Source organism: Orcinus orca, chromosome 6 (genome assembly GCF_937001465.1).
Source record: "Orcinus orca chromosome 6, mOrcOrc1.1, whole genome shotgun sequence".
Classification (NCBI taxonomy): domain Eukaryota; kingdom Metazoa; phylum Chordata; class Mammalia; order Artiodactyla; family Delphinidae; genus Orcinus; species Orcinus orca.
This window is the reverse complement of record NC_064564.1, coordinates 100,191,418-100,213,383: the sequence shown is the minus strand read 5'-3', so window position 1 is coordinate 100,213,383 and position 21,966 is coordinate 100,191,418. Positions and strand designations below refer to the sequence as shown.

Genomic DNA, 21,966 nt, shown 5'->3' with positions numbered 1-21,966 from the left:
TGCATTTCTCTAATTATTAGTGATGTTAAACATCTTTTCATGTGCCTCTTGGCCATCTGTATGTCTTCTTTGGAGAAATGTCTGTTTAGGTCTTCTGCCCATTTTTGAATTGGCTTGTTTGTTTTTTTGATATTGAGCTGCATGAGCTGTTTGTATATTTTGGAGATTAATCCCTTGTCAATTGCTTCATTTGCAAATATTTTCTCCCATTCTGAGTGTTGTCTTTTCATCTTGTTTATGGTTTTCTTTGCTGTGCAAAAGCTTTTAAGTTTAATCAGGTCCCATTTGTTTATTTTTATTTTAATTTCCGTTACTCTAGGAGTTGGGTCAAAAAGATCTGTGATTTATGTCAAAGAGTGTTCTTCTTATGTTTTCCTCTAAGAGTTGTTTTTTTTGTTTGTTTCGTTTTGTTTTGTTTTTGCAGTACGCGGGCCTCTCACTGTTGTGGCCTCTCCCATTGTGGAGCACAGGCTCCGGATACGCAGGCTCAGCGGCCATGGCTCATGGGCCCAGCCGCTCCGTGGCATGTGGGATCTTCCTGGAGCGGGGCACGAACCCGTGTCCCCTGCATCGGCAGGTGGACTCTCAACCACTGCGCCACCAGGGAAGCCCCTCTAAGAGTTTTATAGTGTCCGGTCTTACATTTAGGTCTTTAATTTTCATTCTTTATAACTACTACATAATAGTCTACTGTGAGGCCGTACCATAGTTTATTTAACTATTCACCTGTTGATGGATATTTATGTTTATCTTTTTTCACTATTTCAAGCACTGCTGTTGTGGACATCTTTGTACTATATAACTATTTTTGCAAATTCTTTTGAGCATTTCCATAAAATGGATCACTCGAATTAGAATTGCTGCATTAGGAGGGAGACGCAAGAGGGAAGAGATATGGGAACATATGTATATGTATAACTGATTCACTTTGTTATAAAGCAGAAACTAACACCATTGTAAAACAATTATACTCCAATAAAGATGTTAAAAAAAAAAAGAACTGCTGCATCATAGAAGAGTGCTTAACATCTAAATTTTTGAAATAAATATTGCCAGATTATGCTTGAAGAGTTTGTTAGCTTACATTTCCAGCACTGTGTGAACAAGCCCATTTCTGCATAGTTTTTCCAACTCTGCACGTATCAATTTTTCTAATCTTTATAGTCTGATAGGTGAAATATACTATCTTGTCTTAATATGTGTTTTTGTTAGTATTAAAGCTTTTATATATTTAATGCCTATTTATATTTCTTCTGTGAATTCTTCTTAATGTCCTTTGCTATTTTATCTATTGTAATATTAGTTTGACTTAGAAACACTATTAAAGGTGCTAATCCTTGTCAGTCATAGATGTTACAAATATTTTTCTAGTTTACTGTTTTTTAACTTTACTAGTATCTTTTGATGTTTTATAAATTTAATATCAGGGTAATACTAGCCCCACTGAATGGACTGGGAACAGTTCTGTCTTTTTCTGTGCTCTGAAACAGTTTAAATATGAAAACAGCAACCTCTTTCTGAGGTTTTAATAAAACTCTAGTAAAGTCCTTTTGGCCTAGTGCCTTTTTAGGGGATAAATCTTGGTCTGTATTTTCAGTTTCTTCTATGATTTTCTCAGGTTTTTTAAAAACCAGTTCTTTCTGATCTTGGGGGCTGTTTCAGTTTTTCACTGTTCTAGATACTCCTGCAGTGACCGTCCTTGTAGCACATTATCTTTGTGAACATGATCTACTGCTTCCTTAAATTATAATTTGTGTAAATTCTGGGTGTGTGTGCGTATTTTGAAGGTCCTTTCACAGGATTCTGATTTTCCTACCAGTAGATTGTGAAAGTATCTACTTCCCTCTGCCCTCACCACTGTTAAGATATTCCCCATCTCTTCATAGAATGGTAGATAAAGCTCTTCTTGTTTTCCTTCTTCTTGTCACAATTTTTTTCTGCCAGTAGCCAAGAATGTTAAATAAATAGGGGAAATTAAATTGCAAAAATGAATTGTTTCCAGAAACGAAGTAAGGACCCAGTGATGTTAATAACTACCACCACCAACCATCACCATCTCCATTTATCCTCTATCAGACAACTAGAGCTGATGATGGTTCTCTTGTTCCTAAGAACCTCTCAGAAAGGAAAAAGAAGTCAGCTCAAGAGCGCTGTCAGGCTGAGGAGGAGATAGATGAAATTCGTAAATCACACCAGGAGGAACTGGACAAACTTCGACAGCTCTTGAAAAAGGCTCGGGTGTCCACGGACCAAGCAGCTGCAGAGCAGGTAATGGGAAGCTGAAGCACTTTGGAAATAAAAGGCAGGCATGAAGGACTCAGAAAAGTTTCTAGTTTCTTCTTTATCCTTTAGGATGAGATTTCTCATAGTTGATGGGCTAACTTTGGACAAAGGTGGAAGAAGAGCCAGGAATCGAATGGAGAATCTTCTTCCTTTTTTAAAGCTTAGTGAGAATTTTACTATAAGTAAAATACGAAGGAAAAAATTCTTTATAAAAACATTCCAAACATAAGGCCAAAGTCCTCACCCACCAGACACCATCCTTCAGGCACATTATCGTCCTTGAAAAGAAGGGACTTATTTAGGTAATTAGGCAGGGAAACCAGGGATAGTGGCAGTACACAGCTGGATCTCTAGTCCGTTTGACAGCAGCCTTTCTTTTGGTAAGTTCCTAAATTCATGTTTGCATGTTCTTTAATTAGAGTGAATTGGTGCCCTCACTTTGATCACCTATGGGAATTTGGACAAAAATAAGTTTCTTCTGAACCCATAAAGTTTAAGGGCCTGGATCCTGAAAAGTATGATCATACTAGGGCCCTGCCTTCCTGGGACGTGTCTAGACAGTCACACCTTTACCTGGTTGGAGTACCTTTTAGAGTCCTAGCAGCCAAGGTCTTCCAAACCGTTGTTTCCTTGCTAAATCTGGGCTCTTAGCTTACTCTTTTTGCCTTGTTGAAGATGGGCTTCCTTAGATGCGACTGGACCCCCCAGCATACGGGTATTACTTTCTCTTGGCAGCTGTCTCTAGTACAGGCTGAGCTGCAGACCCAGTGGGAAGCCAAGTGTGAACATCTGTTGGCCTCTGCCAAGAATGAACACCTGCAGCAGTACCAGGAGGCGTGTGCACAGAGAGATGCCAGGCAGCAGGAGCTGCTCCATCTTGAGGAGAAGGTGGGTGTTTTCCCTGGACTTAGACAGCCTGGTTAATTTGAGGCAAACAGGTTGTTCAAGTCTTGCAGATCCTTTTGTACCTGAAAGATGTTAATAGCTTGAAAACAGAATCATACTTGCTCAGCTCTCCAGTTTATCAGTAATCTTTCACATACTCATTTGGGATGACAGGTCAGTGACCTAGAAAAAGCAGCACTCATGATCTGGACCATGTTTTCCATTATAATCTGATCCTTCATTTATTAAGCAAATATTTATTGAGTGCCAGTTGGGTTCCAGACACTGTGTTAGGGAAAGGAACTCTCCTCAAGAATCTCACAATCAAGGAAGGGAGACCGAGGAACAGAGATAAGGATTAAATGCTGTGAGACCCAGAAGAGGAAGTGCCTAGGGGAGCACAGCCAAGAAGGACAAGGAGCTTCGGTGAGGTGGGGAAGGCTGGGGGCAGCGGCAGAGGCTCTGGGCAGAGGCCCTGAGGTGGGCTGGAGCACAGGTGTGGTGGGATCATCTGGCATAAAAATGAGAGAGAGAGAGGGATGGCTTAGCGCCAAAGTCCTCATATCTGGAGGTCAGTTTCTTAAAGTACCCAGTTGAAAAGAGGAAGGCAATCTTGTAGGTGAATAGGTTGCTTCTAACATCCACTGTTCATATGTCTGTGTGACTAGGGTTATCAAACCCTGCCCCACCCCCGCCCCGCCTTTTTATTTTATTCTTGACCTGATGAGGAACAAGGCAAGTGACCTTGTTGGTAAGGAGGAGATGAAGTTGTGAGTTGAGATTGAGTGATGAGGAAGTGGAGTGCCCTGAGTCAGCAGGCCTGGGTGGGGGCGGAGGGTGTGGATGTCAGCAGACCGAACGAAGTGAGATTGACACTTGAAGCTTAGGATGGTTCTCCTCCTCCTGGGTTTCCTGACCTTCACCTGGAAGTCCAGGTTCCAAGGTCACAGCCACAGTCTGTTTTGCAGTGTTTAGCCCTCCAGGCCCAAGTCACAGCCCTGACAGAGCAAAATGCACAGCACATCAAGGACCTGGAGAGCAAGTCCCAGATGTCTGGGGTTGAAGCTGCTGCTGCTGCTGCTGCTGCTGACCCCTCAGAGAAGGTGAGCTGCTGATTTCGGAGAAGTGAGCCATGTCATGTCAGGGGATTGAATGTACACATCAGGCGTTCAGAAAGAACTTTTGTTAGTTTGTTGTGTTGTTAGCTTTTTTCCTAACTTTATCAATCTCCCACTTATCTGACTTAAGTCACAGTTAACCCATTGAATCTATCTCTTTGGTGGCAACCCCCAAAGGGCCTTATCCTGAGGCTTTGACAGATAAGGGAAGTGTTTCTAAATCACAGGGGAGGAGTGGGAAGTGTGCCCAGCATCTTCTAGCCACTAATCCTCATAGCCCATGACAGCTCTAGTGGTGGCCACGGTGGGAGGAAAGCATCAGTGAGTGGTCTTTGAGCAGTCTTGGGCACACAGGCCACAGCTTACCCATCCTTCATAGCCCTCCTCTCAAGTGCTGCTCATTATTGAACATTGTCCCCTCCACAGTGACAGCCTTAGGTGTCTCAGTCATTGACCAGCTGTGTCCCACTGTAGAGTTCTAAGAGGGCTTCATTTTAGCCTTCCAAACCTCTCTCTGGAAGTTACATGCATCCCTTAGTCGCTTGATTTTGGCAGTGTACATTTTGATACTGTTTTTCTCTCCTCATGTCGTCACTCAGGTCAAGAAGATCATGAACCAGGTGTTTCAGTCCTTGCGGGGAGAGTTTGAGCTGGAGGAGTCTTACAATGGCAGGACCATTCTGGGGACCATCATGAACACTATCAAGGTACAGCTGGCTCTCGATTGTTTCATTGAGATGGGTATCTTGTTGCTCAAGTACCGTCTAAGGGATCCTGCGTAAAAAAATGATTCAAGGCTGTTCATCAGTAACTAGGATGCCTGGAATGACTTACCTGCACAGATATGGACAGCCTCCTTTGAGAGGAGGAAACAAAGTCATTTGAACTGAAAACAACTAACTGAAAAACAAAGTCACTTGAACTACATGACCAGTTGTGTTAATAGGAGAGCTAGGAGTGCCTAGGAGTGCCTCTGTTTCCAGTCAGTGATCCTCTCCTCTTTCTTGGCTTTTGAACAGATGGTGACTCTTCGGCTGTTAAACCAACATGAGCGAGAGAAGGGAGAGAGCAGCAATGAAGAAGAGGAAGAGGAAGAAGAAGAGGAGCGACCTCAGAGTGCTTCCGGACAGTCTCAGGCACCCTTGAACAGGGAGAGGCGGGAGCCCCCCATGGTGCCATCAGAGCAGGTGGTCCAGGAAGCTGCCCCGCTGCCTCCTCAGGCCCTCCGCACTCCCCAGGCCGATGCACAGAGAAGGGAAGGGGAGCCCTCGGAAGCAGAGGCACGCTCAGAGTTAAAAGAACCGGCTTGCCTCCCCTCCCGAAGAGCTCTGGGGCCCCCAACTTCAATTCCCCCTGCGCCTCCAGGCCCTGTGACTGTGGACTCTGCGGGTGAGGAGGCGCTGGCAGCCAGCCCATTGGGAGATGCCTGTGTCGGGGAGCAAGAAAGCTCCACGAGACTGCCCCTGACTTCAGACCCCGAGAAGGTGGACCCGCTGGCTGTGGGGCCTGAAAGTCGAGGAGGAGAGCCTCAGGCTCCAGAGCTCCAGAAAGACGAGGATGGCACTAGCTCCGCTGCTCCCTCCCAGGAGCCACACGGCACAGAGGCAGCGTCTGCGGCCGTAGGAGCAGTGCCTGGATGCGAACACCGTTCTCAGCATCCCAGGTGTGTCCCCTGGGCAGAGTTTCAGGAACAAGGCGGCTGCGTGTGGAGGTTGTCTCTGGTTTTTCCAGGGCTGGTGACTCATCCTCAGAGCCTGGCTGGCCGATTTGCTTAGTCATTCATTCATTCATTCATTCATGCATGCATGCGTGCATGTATTCGTAATAGGCTCTGTGGCAGGCACTGTGGTAGTGTGGGTGGCAAGGCAGAGTTCCTGAGCTGAGGAGCTTACAGTCTGGTGGAAAGACAGACAGATGCTTACACAGTTGAGCTTGAACAGCGCAGGGGTTAAGGGTGCTGACCCTGTGTGTGTAACTTTACAGTTGGCTCATCCCCAGATTCAGCCAACTGTGGGTCGAGTAGTACTTTAGTACATATTCATTGAAAAAATTCTACATATAAGTGGGCCTGCGCAGTTCAAACCTGTATTCTTCAAGGGTCAACTGTATGTTATAAATGCATGACAAATGCTTCATAAAAAAAAACGAACAGGGTGTCTAATAGAGAATAAAGGGAGAGTTATTCTGCATTAGACAGAGTGGTAAGAGGGGCTTATTCTACTTTAGATAGAGTGATTAGAAGGAATTATTCTACTTTAGGTAGAGTGATTAGGGAAGGATTCTGAGAAGGTAACATTTAAGCTGAGACCTGAAGGATGGATAGAAGCCTTCCCTGCCAAGAGTGGGAAGAAGCATTTGCAGAAAGCAAGAACAGCACGTGCAAGGCCCTGCGGTAGGAGGGACATGACACAGTCAAGGAAGAAGGCACAGTGAGTGGGAGGAGAGTGGTGTTATGCTGAGGTTGGAAAACTCAATAGGAGCCAAGTCATGTGAGATTTTGTTGTCACTGTTGGAAGTTTGGACTTCAAGTGCAGTGAAAAGCTATTAAAGGGGTTTAAGCAGAAGGGTGCCATGGTCTGATTTACCGGCTTTAAAAGATCGCTCTGGAGACTTCCCTGGTGGTGCAGTGGTTAAGAATCCACCTGCCAGTGCAGGGGACAGTTTCGAGCCCTGGTCCAGGAAGATCCCACATGCCACAGAGCAACTAAGCCTGAGAGCCACAACCACTGAGCCCGCATGCCACAACTATTGAAGCCCACACGCCTAAAGCCTGTGCTCTGCAGCAAGAGAAGCCACCCCAATGAGAAACCTGCGTGCAGCAGCGAAAACCCACTGCAGCCAAAAATAAATAATAAATAAATAAATCTATTTTAAAAATTATAAAAAAAAAATCGCTCTGTAGGTTATGGAGGGAGTCAAGAGTGCTGGGAGGCCAGTGTGGAGAGGGAGGAATTCCTGGGTGATTACCCCAGGGTTCTGTTGGATTCTTAACCCAGAGCCTGTGGGCATTGTGGCCTGGAGCAGAAACAACATTTTCCTATGACTTGATTTTCCTGATTTTTCTTTCAGTCTCTCTGAGGATGAAGAGGATGAACTGTTTAAAGGGACAACTCTGAAAGTTCCCAGGCCCAAAGCACAGGCTGAGGAGGAGGATGAAGACGAGGTGGTAAGGAAGTCCCAGGCGCTGCCGAGTCCTCACACTGCTCCCTGGGGGCCCTTCCCTGCTGGCTGTGAGAAGAGGAATGGAGTCTGTTGGTGGCCCTCTCCCTGGGCTCTGTGCTCAGGGCCCTGTGGGAGCAGGCTTGGGGTTGGGAGGGGGCAGCTCTGTAAGCATGGTGGGGATGGTCAGATACCACTTTATTCTTGACAAAGGACCACAGTCTCCATTCATGCAGCAGTGGTTTCTACTTTAAGTAAAGAAAGTTGGGCTGCTTCGTCCTGTACTAGAGTGCTGAAGCCTCAGGTTTCCTAGCTCTGCTAAGGGATTATATTTTAGAATTGGAAAGGACTTTGATGATCTTCTTGTCTGGCATCCTCATTCACAAACAGACTGAGGCTCAGAAGGATGATTTACCTAAAGCCAAGAGTGAGTTAATGGCAGAGCTAGGACTACAACCCCAGGCTCCTACTCAGACCACCTGTTTCTAAGCATTTTCTGCTTCATCAGCCTGCTTTCCAATCAGCTGCCTTGTTTTGTCACAACATCCCTGGGCAGAAAATGGGTTAAGCCCTGATAGCGTAGCCTCACTTCTCGGGAACTACTCTGGCCCATGATCAGTCTTCACGGGACCATCCAAAGGGAAGGCCACCAGAGCAGAAGGTACCTTAGGAGAGGACACTCAGTGTGCCTTCTCCAGCATCAATCCCCGCTGCCCCCATGGGACCTGTTCCCTGCCAATCCGGAAGAAGAAGGCCAGGGGCTCAAGTCATGAGAAGAGAGGAGAGTTTCCTCGGAGGCCCGTTAATCCCCCTTATCCTCCTACCTGATTGGAGGGTGTGAGGGAGGGAGGGAGACTAGGGCTAGGAGGCTGTGGCCCTGGGTTCCTGGGGTTTCTTCATCTTGGGATTCTCCACTTGGTCATGTGGCCAAGCCTCTGAACTCGACTCTCTCTCAGATGGTGGGGCCGCGTCCAGAGCCAGACAGACCGCCTCAGGCCACAGCGTCATTTTTTCAAATGTGATTGTATTCTTCCCTGCTTCCCTTCATCCTCCTGCATCCTCTTCCCTGAGGGCTGCTCTGCTTCTCTGTTCCTTCATCCTACTCCCACTTTGCCCTTCGACCCTTCCTTTCTGACACGAAATGTGTAAGTTACCACATGAGAGGAAACCTGTCCAATCAGTACACGTTTCTCAAATAAATGACAAAATTAGCCAAACAAAGTTGGTCTTCTTGTCTCTGTGTTGAAAGATTGCCTCCCTTCTCTGACTGCTTGTCTCAGCTTTTCTGAAAGCCTAGGGTTTGCTGGCCTCAGGGTTAGTCCTTTCAGTAAAACCCTAACCAGCAACCTCCCTTCCAACCTGGAGCCGGGAACAGATGCTGGTCACTTCACCTTGCCCAGGCGGGAAGTCCATCTGGTGGTGCAGGGACAAGTGAGGACTGACTGCTCTTTCCTGTTTTGTCAGAGCATGAAGGGACGCCCGCCCCCAACACCCCTTTTTGGAGATGATGATGATGACGAGGACATTGACTGGCTGGGATGAAGACCCAGGAAACTGGTGCAAAGGTTTCTCTACCAACCTTTCCCTAAGCATGATTTTGCACATCCAGCCCTGGGTCTAGACGAGCCACAGGGTGAGGTGAAGGTGAGCATCCTGAGGACAGTAGTTCAGATATCTGAGTTAGCCGATTTCTGAGCTCCCGCCTGGCCAGGTGAAGCAGAGTGTGAACCTGTCTTCAGAACGCTGGGGTTGTCAGCAGCCCGCCATGGTCCTGCCTCAGAGTCCCCCATGGAAGAAGAGCTGGGGGGCTCCCCTTCAGCCAGTCCCTACAAGAGTCCTGCCCACTCCCAAGCTTTTTATTCTCTGAACTCTCAGACTGATCTGCCTCTCAGTACTCAACTGTGTCCCAGCAACAAGACTGTCACCTGGGGTTAGGTCTCCCTGGTAGAACCGAGGGTGGAGTATACCATCTAAACCCGGTTCAGTTAACAGCCTTGCCTGCAGTCCTGGGACATATATCTTTTCTCTGCCTTAAAGCTGATATAAGAGGTCAATGAATATTTGAAATTAACAAAACTAAAATAAATGTTTGCAATGAAACTTGACTCAGGGTGAAATCGAATTTGGTTCTGAGGGCAGTCTGTGCTCTCTGGGAATCTAAGGGTAGGAGCTGTAACAGATCTGGGTTGGTTAACATGCATGAAAGCATTGTGACATGTTCCCTTTGGTACTTAACCCTGGAACTTTTAGGCTTTCAAAGAAGGTCACCACTCTGCTATCCCAGCTCATCCCAGCTACTTTAAGGCTCAGGGCAGCAGGGTTGTCTGAGGACCAGTCCTGTCATCCACTGGCTCCTGCAGGTGTAGTCCTACACCCTAGGAAGCCATGCAGAGAAGGTGGGAGGGTCCCTGTGTTCTCTTGTCATCCATGATGGCACCTGAGACATTGAGTCTTCACTTTGAGAGCACCTTCCATTCCCTCTGAGTTTAGGCCCAGGACTAATGTAGGGAATACTGAGAAAATATCTGTGGTCATTTTACTTATTCCAGGATTTTCTAAAGACCATGCAGCAGGTCTTCAAAAAGTAGAATAATTTTTGTTTGTTTGTTTGTTTGTTTGCAGTACGCAGGCCTCTCACCGCTGTGGCCTCTCCCATTGCGGAGCACAGGCTCTAGATGCACAGGCTCAGCGGCCATGGCTCACGGGCCCAGCCACTCTGCGGCATGTGGGATCTTCCCGGACCGGGGCACGAACCCGTGTCCCCTGCATCGGCAGGCAGACTCTCAACCACTGCACCACAGGGAAGCCCAAAAAGTAGAATAATTTTAATAAAAATGTTCCCTGATTTAAAATGTTTATAAGATAGGAACCTGAATTCCACTCCATCTGACCTGACATCATCCTTTTTGATGACAGCTTTGAGTGTGTCTCCCGTTTGTGGGCCTGGGAGGCAGTAAAACCTACCATTTACTGAACTTTGTTGTTCAACAAATAGGCACTGTTGTGGAGTACTTTACCCAGACTGTCTCACCCCCAGCAACCCTTGCAGGAGACACTGTTGTCCCTGTTTTATAGAGAGACTGAGGCTTAGAGAGGTAAAGTAACCTGTCCAAAGTTACATAGCTAGTAAGCAGCAGGACAAGAATTCAAATCCTGGTCATTGGATTCCAGAGCCAGGGCTCTTGGCCACCCCAGCAGCATTCATCTTGGGTTGAGGGAGGAGGGCAGTGATGTTTGTCAGAAATACACGCTCAGCCTCAACCCTCATCTGAGTTGATGAACAGACTCCAGCCCAGGCTGCCTGGCTCTGCATCCTAGCTCTGCCACTTATTAGCTGGGTGACTTTATTTAACTTCTGTGTGCCTAAGCTTCCTCATCTGTAAGACAAGGACAGAAATAGTTTCTACCTTATTGTGGGGATTAAATGAGTTAATATTATAAAGTGCTTAGAACACTGCCTGGCACATAATACGCACTATATAGGTGTTTGTTAAATTAAAAAAAAACCAAGTAGAGAAAATACCACCTTTTGTGATTTGGCTCTGAAGAACGTTGACTGTGCCTACTTAACTTGGCCATATAGTCCATTTCTCTAGAGCATAGATTTTTTTTAAAAAGCCCTTCACGCTGTGAAAGCCTCAGATGTATTACCACATTTAAAGAGACTATCAGGGACTTCCCTGGTGGCGCAGTTGTTAAGACTCCACCTGCCAACGCAGGGAACGTGGGTTTGAGCCCTGGTCCAGGAAGATCCCACATGCCGTGGAGCAACTAAGTACGTGTGCAACTACTGAAGCCCGCATGCCTAGAGCCTGTGCTCTGCAACAAGAGAAGCCGCCGCAACTAGAGAAAGCCAGCACACAGCAACAAAGACCCAACGCAGCCAAAAATAAATAAATTAATTAATTTTTTTAAAAAAAAGACTCAAACTGAAGAGGTTGCTAGTCACCCACCTATGGAGAGTCTTATCTCAGCAGTGCCCGAGGGCAGGGGTGGAGCCTTAGCTGGTCAGGACACATAAGTGGATGCCAGAGCCTCCATCAGCAAGACAAGAAATCTTACACTTGTTGTGACACTGAGCAGCTTTCTAACTCTGCTTATGTGGGGAGAATGCACTGACTGATCAATACTGAAGGCGTCACGTGCTATACTTTGTTACAGCTATTTCTTACTGTAAATTTTTAAAAGTGGTTTTGATATATTTTTGCTTCTGCCCTCAGGGAGAGAAGGTGCTAATAATTGTGCTGACACGGGCGTTTATAGTCCATGTGACATTTTTCTCATAGCAGGTTCACCATCAATGTCTGTTACATGCACAAAAGAATGGTTTGTTGACTAGGCTGGCATTGGGGGTGTCTGCCTGAGGGAATGGTGTTTCAGGGCTGGGTTTCGCTGAGCACAGAGTTGTCCTCTTAGCAGACAGACAGACTCAGTCTTTGGACAGCCCTACTGCCAGCACTACCAGGCAACTGGCCCCACTCAGCTCCTGCAGTTGTTATCAGGGTTACATGAGCTTGCTGTGTGAATGAGGAGAAACAGAAAAACAGTCACAGACTATTTAAAAATATATATTTATTAAAATATATTTCTTTTTAAATTCTCAAAGCTTCAGACGATCTTTCTTCTAGCCCACGAGGTACTTGAATGTAGACATTACAGTATACAGCAGTGATTTTCTATCCCTGGGTCTGTTCTTTCCTTTTCTTGAAAGTGAAAAGGTTCACATATCTGAAGAGCCCCACCTAACTCTACTAGTGCAATGCTTTGGTTTGACTGCTTTATTGCATCTTCAGTCAGTACCCCCTGTGGCTTACTCAGTATTTTAAATGGATGAATCATGTTTCCCTACCAGATCATTATGGGTGAGCAGTAAGTAATAAATAAAGAACATTTGTATTGAATATTATTCAGTGCAGTTCTTGGTTTTGCATAGAAGGAGGATCAGGACAAGAGGGGGGAATTAAGGCCATGAAGAGCCCCCTGACACCTAAAGCCATTAAAGTATCATCTTCCTGCAGGCAGTGCTGTCTGATGGGAGGAGCTCACTCTATTTGGAGGATAGGTCAAAGCCTTGCTGACAGTCCTGCTTTTCTGCCTTTAGTCTGCTGTCACTCTCTCCCCAAGAAAGGGAAACAGGTCCTGCAGATGCTGCCATCATCATGAAACCTGCCCCCCGGGTTCTGGTCTCTCCGTCCACCCTCTGGTCACAGCACCCTTCTTAAGGCACAGAAACACTATGCTTGGGCCCTCTGCAGCCTGGCTGAGGAGCTACAGTGGCCTCAACTCCAGGGAGCAAGTGCTGGCTTCAGCTGAAAGTTTCCAGGAGCTGGGGATGCCGTGAGAACAGCCAACAGAAGAAAAAGGAGATGTGGGGCTGGAAGTTCAATGTCTGGAAGGAGGGGCCCCAGCTCTCTCCAGCCCCCAGAGCCTGCACAGCTCTCACCAGCTAAGTCATGCTGAGAAGTGGATAGGCTAGGTAGTAGCCCACACCTGAGCCCAGGACCACACCGAAGAAAATCCAGGTGTTGTAGGACATAACAGCCAGCATCATGAAGTAGCCGATGACCACCTGAGCGACATGAAGTAGCGACTGGCCGAAGTGACACAAGAACCACCTGGATAAAAAGGAGAGCCAAGTCAATGTTGGTAATGAGCTGGAAGCTAGGAGTTGGTGTCAGGGAGTAGAAGGAGCAACTGAGTTACAGGACTAGCTTATTTATAATTTGTATGCTCAACCCAGGAGAGATTTCTTTTTAAAGAGACATATCAGAAAACAGTGATTGAGAGGGGAAGAGGGACCTGTGCAAGGAGTTTAGGATAATCACTTCTCCACCACATTTAGCTCTGAGCTTCCTGGTATCCAGGGAAAAAAGGAAAAATGAGATATGTAATCTGTCACATCTGACAAGGGATAATACAAAATCATCAGTAAGGCAGATTTTTTTTTCCTGAATCTACTGTGAGAGGCAGTATTACAATGGAAAGAGCATGGACTTTGTTGACAGATTAATTCCTAGCTCTGCCACTTACTAACTGTGGCTTAGCACAAATGTCTTAACCTATTTGAACTTAAATTTTCTCATCAGTAAAACAGGTAAGAAAATACGTCCCTTGCAGCGGGGTTGTGACTATTTGAGGCACTCATGTAAGAAACAGGCAGGCCCATTAAGCACAGCTGGAGCTGCAGAGAGGGCAGAAGGGGGATCCTAAGTGGCTGTCCTATCAGAACAGGAAGGGAAGAAAGGAGAGAGAGGCCACCCCCGCCTCCACCACCAAGCTGGATACGTTGCTGACAGCAATTCTTATTTGTGGGGGGACAGCCACAGGTCCCATCTTGGGTTTGGAAGCCTTAGTGACCTAAGGAAGCCTGCTGAGATTTGGGGGAGGGCTGGGTGGACACCCCTGTTGCTAGACTGAGGCCTGCACCAGAGTCCTGAAGATTGGAGCCTCCCACGTGGCTGTTCAGAGAGCTCCAGCCTGGGCATTAGGAGACCTGGGCTCTAGCTCACGTCACTACTTACTAACCGTAAGCACTTCAGCAAGTCCTGGTCCTTCCCTGGGCCTCAATTTCCTTTCTGGGAAGTGGGGCTAAGTGCCCTGTGGGCCCAGGCTAGCTCTCGGGGTGAATGTGAGGACTCTGCCTTCCCCCCTCCCAACCCCCGCCATCCCGCGCCTGTTACCTGAGGCGGGTTCTGCTGACGTAGGGGGAGTCTGAGCTTGTAGAATTCTGGTCTGTCTCTTCAATGAGCTGCTGGCTGGTGGAGATGGACAGGCTTGTCAGGGCCTGGTGGAGCAGCCTGGCTTTGCCAACCTTGATGCCTTCATACAACACAGCCAGGAGCAAGACGACCAACACCGAAAGGGCCACGCCTGTCAAAGGAGGCTGGGTTACAGAGGCCCAGCCAGGCAAGCACTGCTCCTCTTCTGGCAGCTTCCCCGGGGAACTGGCACAGGAGGCAAAAGGGTACCTCCCCCAGCCACTGTGAATCCATTCCTTCTCCCTCCCTCTCTCATCTTCTTCCCCACCCTTGCTGGGCTCAGAACTTCCTGTTGCTTTCCCCCTCCAGCCCTTTCTTGATGGGGGTGGCCTACTGGAGTGTGGCTTTGAGATCACGAAGAGAAGCTGCCCGGCAAAGCTGGGGGCCGGTGCCGGGGGTGGGGGGGATCGGCGGGAGCATGGTGAGGGGCTTGGTGGGGGGAGAAGCCATCTGTGCCCCACTGCTCCAGCTGCGCCCCAGCAGGCAGCCCAAGTCTCTGTGCTGACTTCTTGTTAAGGAAGAATCATGTATAGCAAGTTCCTGTTTACGTGTGCATATACAGAAAAGTCTGGAAGGAAGGAGATACGATGAAGGAGTCATAATTATCTCAGCAAATTAGGATACAGTTTTTTATTTTCTGTTCACCAAATTTCCCTAAGTTTCTACTGTGTACTACTTTTGTAATAGTGGGAAGAAACCAGCTATTTTACAGAAAACATTAAGTGCTTACTAGAACTGCTGTGTAAAATTAACTGCTAACTGCTACTTCTCTCTTACAAGTGGAGGGATACCAAGTGGTCCAGCTATAGTATTCTGGGGGGCCTCCAGGAGGAAATCATCTGCAAAAGATGCAGGTTTTTTAAATATAAAATTACAGGTAATTGCATGCACATGGTACAAATTCAAACAGTACAAAAGGGTATACAGTGAAAAGTAAGTATTCTTCCCAGCCTAGTCTCCCAAAACTCCAATGCCCCTGTCTAAAGCAGCCTCTGTGTATACAGCTTTCCAGGGATATTCAATGTATATATAAACCTCTGTCTAAATGACAGCACCCTATCTGTGCATACTCTTCAGCATCTGACACTGTCATCCAACTGTACATCGTGCATGAGTTCCCCTTAGTTCACACAGATCTACCTTATTCTCTGGCTACGTAACATCTGTGATAGATTAGATTCTCCAAAGATGGCTACCTCACTGTATCTCACCCCACATGTTCATCTTACAATGTCAACACTCCCGCCATCAAGTGCTGTGGTCCACGTTCCCTCCCCTTTAGCCTGAGAAGACCTCTGTGACTGCCTCAAGCAGTAAAGGTGGAAGTGATGTTCTCTGATTTCCAAGGCTAGGTCTTAAAAACTAGGCATGAGTTTTTGTGGGTTTTTTTTGTTTTTTTTTTACCTTGTTCTCTTTCTTTTCTTCCCCCCCTACCTTTTTCTCTTGGGACACTCATTCACTCTTGGAACCTAGCCGCCCTGCCACAAGGACCTCAGCTAACAACACCTGCTGAGAGTCCCAGCTTACAACCAGCACCAATCAGTAGACATGAGAGTAAGTCTTCAAGATGACTCCAGTTCCAGCCACTGTCTGATTATACCTGCATGAGAGACTTTGAGTGAGGCCTGCTTAGCTGAGCCCAGTCAACTCATAACCTTGAGAAAGAATAAAATGACTGCTGTTGTTTTAAGCCACTAGGTCTACCCCACAGTAGATTACTGGAGTGGTAACAAATTGTAGGGAGGGCCATAGTTTATTTGATCAGTACCTGCAATGATGGACATTTGGGCTGCTTCCAGTCTATTTTTATTTTATTTTTTTGAAGGTACTCAACAAAATTTATTGAATGAATAAATTAAGAACTAAGAATTGACACTTCCAAAACACTGCAGTCTTTAAAATTGTTTTAAATGGAGCTCAGCTGTGTAGAACTGGATTATTCATAATCTTTGCCTTTGCCACTATCATCACTGATGTAAGAACAGTCCTCTTGTAGTCACTTGTATTTTACAATCTGCCTAGCAAGCTATAGTTAACAAAATCACATGTACTATTTCAAAGTAACTTTTGAGAAACATGTATTATTTCTATTAACAAATGTAATAACAGACTTCAATGCACTAAGTAACTGAATAAAGCTACTCAGCTAGGAAATAACATATCCTACTCCGTTTCTAATGCCTGTGTTCCTTCTACTAATGTTACAATGCCTTTCATAGTCCATTCCCAGGTTTTAGAGATCCTGGTAGGTGGCTGATGTGTATTGAATATTGTGATCAATGCAATTTCCATCCATAGGTTGCCAGCAGAGATTATAAAACCAGAAAGTAAAAATGGCGACACGTGGAAGAACACAAATATGAATCGGGTCTAAAGGTATATAGGAGGAGAAAGTAGAAAGAGCTAGAAAGAGCTAGAAGGATTGGAGAGAATGGGCAAATGGGAGATGTGGGCTCCTAACAGAGATAACTGGATCATGGGAGTGAAAGCTCTCATCTCACCAGTCTATTTTTTAAATGCAAGTACTTAAGTGGAAATATAACTCCATCATGAATTAGTGCCCGACTCTGCCTTTTCAAGTTAAAGGAATACTCTTCTCATCTGAGGTCAACGGCTGCAGCAGCTGCTCTGGGCTTCTGATCTGATGCTGGACAGTGAACCTGTATAAGGGAGGTGCTAAGAGGTAACAAGAGGCTTTGATCTAGTTCTGGCTGTGATGCTTACTTACTCTGTGTGACCCTGGATGAGTCTTTTCCCCTCTCTGGGCTTCAGTCCCCTCCCCTGTAATAGAGGGGAAAGCTGCACCTCCTAGCCTCTCTCTGGGCCTTTGTGAGCATCAGTGAGATAACAGAGCCCTTTGCAATCTGAAGGGCAGTGGTTCCAAATGGAATTATAAATGCAAAGTTCCCGCTCAATGTTTATGCAAGAGGAGTCAGGATCGCTAAAATGTCCACTGAGAATAACAATAACGAGAACCCAGGTTCCCACTGCCTGGAGGTACAAGGCTTCCCAATTCTTACCTGCAGGACTGTGGACACTCCAGAAATCAAAGAGAAGCACTACCTCATCTGAGAAGATGAAATGCATCTGAAAGAGAAGGGACTGCATCACAGGGGGCTTAGGGCAGTGGAAACTGTGTTCCCTAATGCTCTCCAGCAACCTCTTGTAAAGGCCCAGGAAAATGAGGTCACTGGACTTAAGTGCTGGAAGGGCCATTAGGGGTCATCAGGGCCAAATGAGGCCAGACAAGGCAGGGACTTGCCCAGGGTCCCACAGTGGGTCAGCAGTACAGCTATAGTTGAGCTGGCCCTGTTCCAGGTAGAAGTAAGGTATTGGTGGGGAGTTGCCCATCCTCACTGGGCCAATTGGGTCACAGTGCTCTCAGGTCATGCTGAGATGACTCCCCTGTGCCCTCTAAAGCCGATGGGAGAAGCACTAGACTGAGGAATGACTACCTCTTCTTACCCCCTGGGCCCCAGCTGTTCTGCTCCAGCAGTGTTTATCATGAAAGGGCCCAGGGACAGCTGTCTGCAGTCTGTACCGCCCACCTGTTGGCTTGAAATTCACTAAACATTTGCTGAGCCCAATTGTGTGCCCAACATTATGGACAAAGGTTAACGTCTCTGCCCTTGATGAACGCACAGTCTTATAGAAAGAATGAAGGTAGAAGCAATGCGCGCACAGCATCTGTCTGAAGGCTCTTCTCGAAAAGCAGCTGGTCCACCCTGTGTTCAGGGTGGCATCAAGGGCTTTTCATATATTATCTCATTTCACCAGTCTTCTGTGTGACAGGGCCAATTAGATCCAGCTTACAGGAAGGAAAACGGGGAACCAGGCTCTGAAAAGTTAAGTAATTTGCTGAAGGTCACAAAGCTAACAAGTTGGCAGAACTGGGATTCAAACTCGAGCCTAGTTAGATGCCAAAGCCCTATCCATCTATGCTGCCTCTCAATGACCAAGAAAGGAGAACAAGATGGGAACTGAATGGTGATTCTAAATGCCCGTACCAGGCTTAATGACTATGTTTGGCAAGGTTAAAGCCAGAGAGATCAATCAGTTCACTCTCTCAAGGAACAGAAGTTTCCCTCTTGTCACGACGTAAGACCTCAGCCAGCAGAAGCAGCTCTAGAAACACTGTCAGTGCTCACCCAGCTGAGGAGATCCTGGCTGAGTTGGGGTCAGCTGGTGGAAGCCTTTGCCTTCAAAGACAATGGCCAAATATTAGAATCCTCAAACGCCAGAGCTAGAAGTGTCCTCAGAAAGTTGTTTTTTTTTAATTGAGATATAATTGACAAATAACATATTAGTTTCAGGTGTACAACATGATTCGATATATGTATATATTGCAAAATGATCACCACGAGAAGTCTAGTTAACATCCATCAAGACAGTTACAATTTTTCTTTCTTGTGATGAAAACTTTGAAGATCTACTCTCAGCAACTTTCAAATACACAGTATTATTAACTAGTCACCATGGTGTTACATTACATCTCCAGGACTTAATTATTTTCTCAGAGAATTTTTAGTCCCCTGGTTTTCACTTTTTTTCCACGGGACACCAGCAAATAAAATCTTCCTTGTAACTCCACTATATAAAACGCAGGGCTCTGGGTGAAGAGGGGAGAGACATGGGAGCTCTGCTGAAATTCAGTGTGGAAAACATTGATCTAGTCCAGTTCTAGTCCCTTTCTAACCCCTTCTCCTTTGCAGATGGGGAAAAGGAGTCCCAATAGGGGAATGGATTTGTCCGAGACCTCATAAGACGAAAACGGAAACCTAGGCAGTCTTTTAAAAATCCTGTTGAATAATTTTAAAATAAAAGTAGCTTTTTATCTCCCTAGTATGAAAGTGATACTGGCTCAATGTAGAAAGCTGAAACAATACCAAAAAGAAAGTAAAACTCATTTTGAGTCCTACTACCCAGGGACATGCCGTGTTAAGATTTCAAAGAGAGTATCAGTTGAGGTGGCAAAATGTTCACAAAAGATTAATACGCAGAAACAAACGGGTACGAATAATCCTGTGAAATTCCATTTATACTGGAGGTGCGCTCATGCAATTTCAGAAGCCTCTGGCACCTTCTCTGCAGGTGGGGTGGAGGGAGGTGCTTCTACCCCTTCTCTGAGTTCATGTGATAAAGCAGTTGGCATGACTGGAATGTCCCCTGTGGCTAATTAATCAGAGAGGTTCCATAACTGGGTTCCTTCTGTCATCCTTGGGCCTGAGCCAGCTATCTCTGGGGCCCCAAACAGTTTTTGCAATAGACCTGAACACCCACCAAACAGTACAATTAATTCAATCAATAAGCATTGCTGTGCTGGGGGTGCAGGTGCTGGAGATAGAGAGATAAATGAGACAAGTCCTTGGCCCCCAAGGAGCTAGCATCTGTTACGGGAGAGGGAGTGAACAGATATTACAACGGGGTGTATGTATTCAGCAAGGGGGAGAGGCACAGGGGAGCCAGCTGGGGTACTGGGGATGAAGACCCCTGGGGGACACCTAACCCATCCAGTGAGGCAGGTGGCTAGGACATCTTCTGAAGCAGGAGGCAGCTAGGGGAAGATGGACAGTCCAGTATTTCCAAGCTGAAAGTGTCCATACAGAGTGTCCACCCCACTGGGGAGTAAGGAGACAGGGAGGGACAAAGACTCACCTCTCTTGCCTTTTCACAGCAGACAAAGATTCAAATCAGCACACCCTGACTTGGAGCTGCAGTTTTCAGTTAAATAGTCCCGTGGTCAGATATGCAAGGGGCGGGCCTCTCATCCTGTTTCACTGCTTAGGATAAATCCGGGCCTCCAGTAGCTGAGTTATCTGCTCCTTGTTCAGGGCCCCACCCTGCTAGGGAGGGGCTGTGGTGAAGAAGAGAGCAATCATGGGACTTGCTTTCTTCTTTATTTTCTCATTTGGGGTTACTTACACTTTTGCCCTCAGTTATAACCCGAAGAGTTTAGAGGAAGATTAAGGTCGCTGTCCTGCCTCTGACTGGGGATTTTTTTTTTTTTTTTTAATTATTTGGCCGCGCAGAGTGGCATGTGGGATCTAAGTTCCTCGGCCAGGGACGGAACCCACGTCCTCCGCATTGGAAGCGCAGAGTCTCAACCACTGGACCACCAGGGAAGTCCCTGGGTAACTTCACATAAGCTCTTCCCAACCGTTTCCCCTTTTAGAGGACCGGCAGGAGGTGGGTGTGTGCGTTTGACTAAATGACGTGCATTGGCTTCCTGAATCTTCAATTCTTCGACATTCTTCATGGGATGAAGAAAATTGCGTATATGATTTATTCAAAGACCAAAGAGGTTTGCAAGCTGTCATTCTCTCCAGCCCAAGTGAACTCTACCAAGAAAACTAGTTTATCTGAAACTCTATTTCTAACCCAAGTGTAGGGAAGATGGAAAGTAGCTGGCTCTGGTTTTTTTTCCCCCAAAAGAATCAGACCACGAACTTGCCAAGATAGGGAACCGGCCCGGGGGTGTGTGCGCGCCCGGCCTCAGGCTGAAATGCTCCGGGCATTCCCTCTTCGTGGGAGCCTTCCCAGAACCTCTCCCAAGTCACTGAGCCCAGAGCTGGGGACCCTCAACTCCGTCTTCACCCACCGCGCCCCGACCCTCAGCTGCCCCACAGCTGCGCGTAATGACTGCTCGTCGAGCCGGACTGACTCCCAGCAGGAGGGACAAATAAAAAGGAAACCCCAAAGACGCGGCCGGCGCTGCCTCTCGCGTGCCCCCAGCCCTGTTCCCGCGGTTGACAAGGCTGCCAACACACCCCCTCACCGGCCCTCGGCCAGGGGCGGCGGGCACCTCGGGATGCCAGAGGTCGGCTGCTCCTGGGACCCCGCCCCAGCGCCCACCCCGCGTCCGCTCCTCTCGGCGGCGCCCGGACTCACCGCCATGGTGAGAAGGCTGGGCGGCCAGGCCCCGGGGCCGCGTTTGCTCGCTCGGGTCTCCGGGCTCCAAGTCCCGCCCGCAGCCGCCGGGATCGCAGCAGAGGCCGCGCAGTCACGTGGTCGGGGCGAGGCGCGCGCGGGCGCCTGGGAGTTGTGGTCCCCACGGCGCGCCCCACTCAACGCGTCCTCGGGCGCACCCACGTGCCGGACCCCCTGCCGAGCCCCAGGTCCCAAGCCAAGCGGGTCGCTGGGCCAGAGCCGCCAGCACAGCGGACTCCCTCCTGCCTTCCGTTTGGCCCCATTCTGTTTTGCACTTGACTTCGCAATTATCATAAAAAGATTTATTGCTTGTTATAATAAACCGTACGAAGCTTAACACATGTTGAGTTATATATTGAAGAGTCCATCCTATGGACTTAATAGAAACAAATTAAAGAAATTATGCCCTAGGCTTTTAATGTAGCCATTCTTCTTTTTTTTTCTTTTCCAATCTGATAAGTGAAAAGCAATACACAGTTGTAAATTTAATTTGTATTGCTTTGATTACTAGGATGGGAAACTTTTTTCTTATTGGTATTTCTACTTTTCTGTATTGTTTGTCCATTCCACCCATTCAGTTTTTTGGGGAAGTTTTATAGGGGATGAGGGACTTTTAACAGTATTTAATTTAAAATATATTTAGTATCCTAAATATATTTAGAAGAACTCTTTGCCAGTCCTTCTATGAGGAAAGTGGCTTCTTAGAGAAACCTTTCCAGAGACCTTGAACCTTACTAGCAGACCTTGAACCTGGAGTGTGACCTCAGTTCAAATCCTGAGCCAGCAAGAACTGGCTATGGGACCTCCAGCAAATGGCTTTATATTTTGAGCCTTGG

General features: G+C 47.0%; 2 protein-coding genes and 1 long non-coding RNA gene across 11 annotated transcripts in view; 1 reads left to right on the top strand and 2 right to left on the bottom strand.

The window, feature by feature from the left end:
• The window catches only part of FKBP15 (FKBP prolyl isomerase family member 15), a 54,256-nt gene extending 44,708 nt beyond the window's left edge, over window positions 1–9,548 (top strand). For 3 of the 5 annotated variants that reach the window (XM_033427407.2, XM_033427408.2, XM_033427406.2), the window contains 7 exons: window positions 2,077–2,268; window positions 3,019–3,171; window positions 4,137–4,271; window positions 4,886–4,993; window positions 5,306–5,949; window positions 7,356–7,452; window positions 8,910–9,548. In XM_033427407.2, coding sequence (XP_033283298.1) covers window positions 2,077–2,268; window positions 3,019–3,171; window positions 4,137–4,271; window positions 4,886–4,993; window positions 5,306–5,949; window positions 7,356–7,452; window positions 8,910–8,987 — 1,407 coding nt within the window. In that variant the 3' untranslated portion in view covers window positions 8,988–9,548. Of the gene's footprint in view, window positions 1–2,076; window positions 2,269–3,018; window positions 3,172–4,136; window positions 4,272–4,885; window positions 4,994–5,305; window positions 5,950–7,355; window positions 7,453–8,401 lie in introns of all 5 variants that reach the window. The other 2 variants (XM_004269324.4, XM_049710949.1) reach the window with 2 other exon arrangements.
• Window positions 9,549–11,997: 2,449 nt separating this feature from the next.
• Window positions 11,998–21,439, bottom strand: SLC31A2 (solute carrier family 31 member 2). 5 transcript variants are annotated; one of them, XM_049710997.1, is made up of 5 exons: window positions 21,092–21,198; window positions 19,859–20,057; window positions 17,224–17,290; window positions 14,126–14,315; window positions 11,998–13,060 (listed from the first exon to the last, which is right to left on the bottom strand). In XM_049710997.1, the coding sequence occupies exons 3-5, from the start codon at window positions 17,288–17,290 to the stop codon at window positions 12,892–12,894; spliced, it is 426 nt and encodes a 141-aa protein (XP_049566954.1). In that variant the 5' UTR covers window positions 19,859–20,057; window positions 21,092–21,198; the 3' UTR covers window positions 11,998–12,891. The 5 variants fall into 5 exon arrangements, with proteins under 5 accessions (XP_049566954.1, XP_033283311.1, XP_004269373.3 ...); XM_033427420.2 differs by lacking the exon at window positions 21,092–21,198 and adding an exon at window positions 18,352–18,402 and having other exon boundaries at window positions 19,859–21,058; XM_004269325.4 differs by lacking the exon at window positions 19,859–20,057 and having other exon boundaries at window positions 21,092–21,439.
• On the bottom strand, window positions 14,732–17,217 carry LOC125964651 (uncharacterized). The gene is made up of 2 exons (XR_007477875.1): window positions 15,710–17,217; window positions 14,732–14,771 (listed from the first exon to the last, which is right to left on the bottom strand). It is a non-coding gene; the product is annotated as an uncharacterized LOC125964651 (long non-coding RNA).
• Window positions 21,440–21,966: the final 527 nt, after the last annotated feature.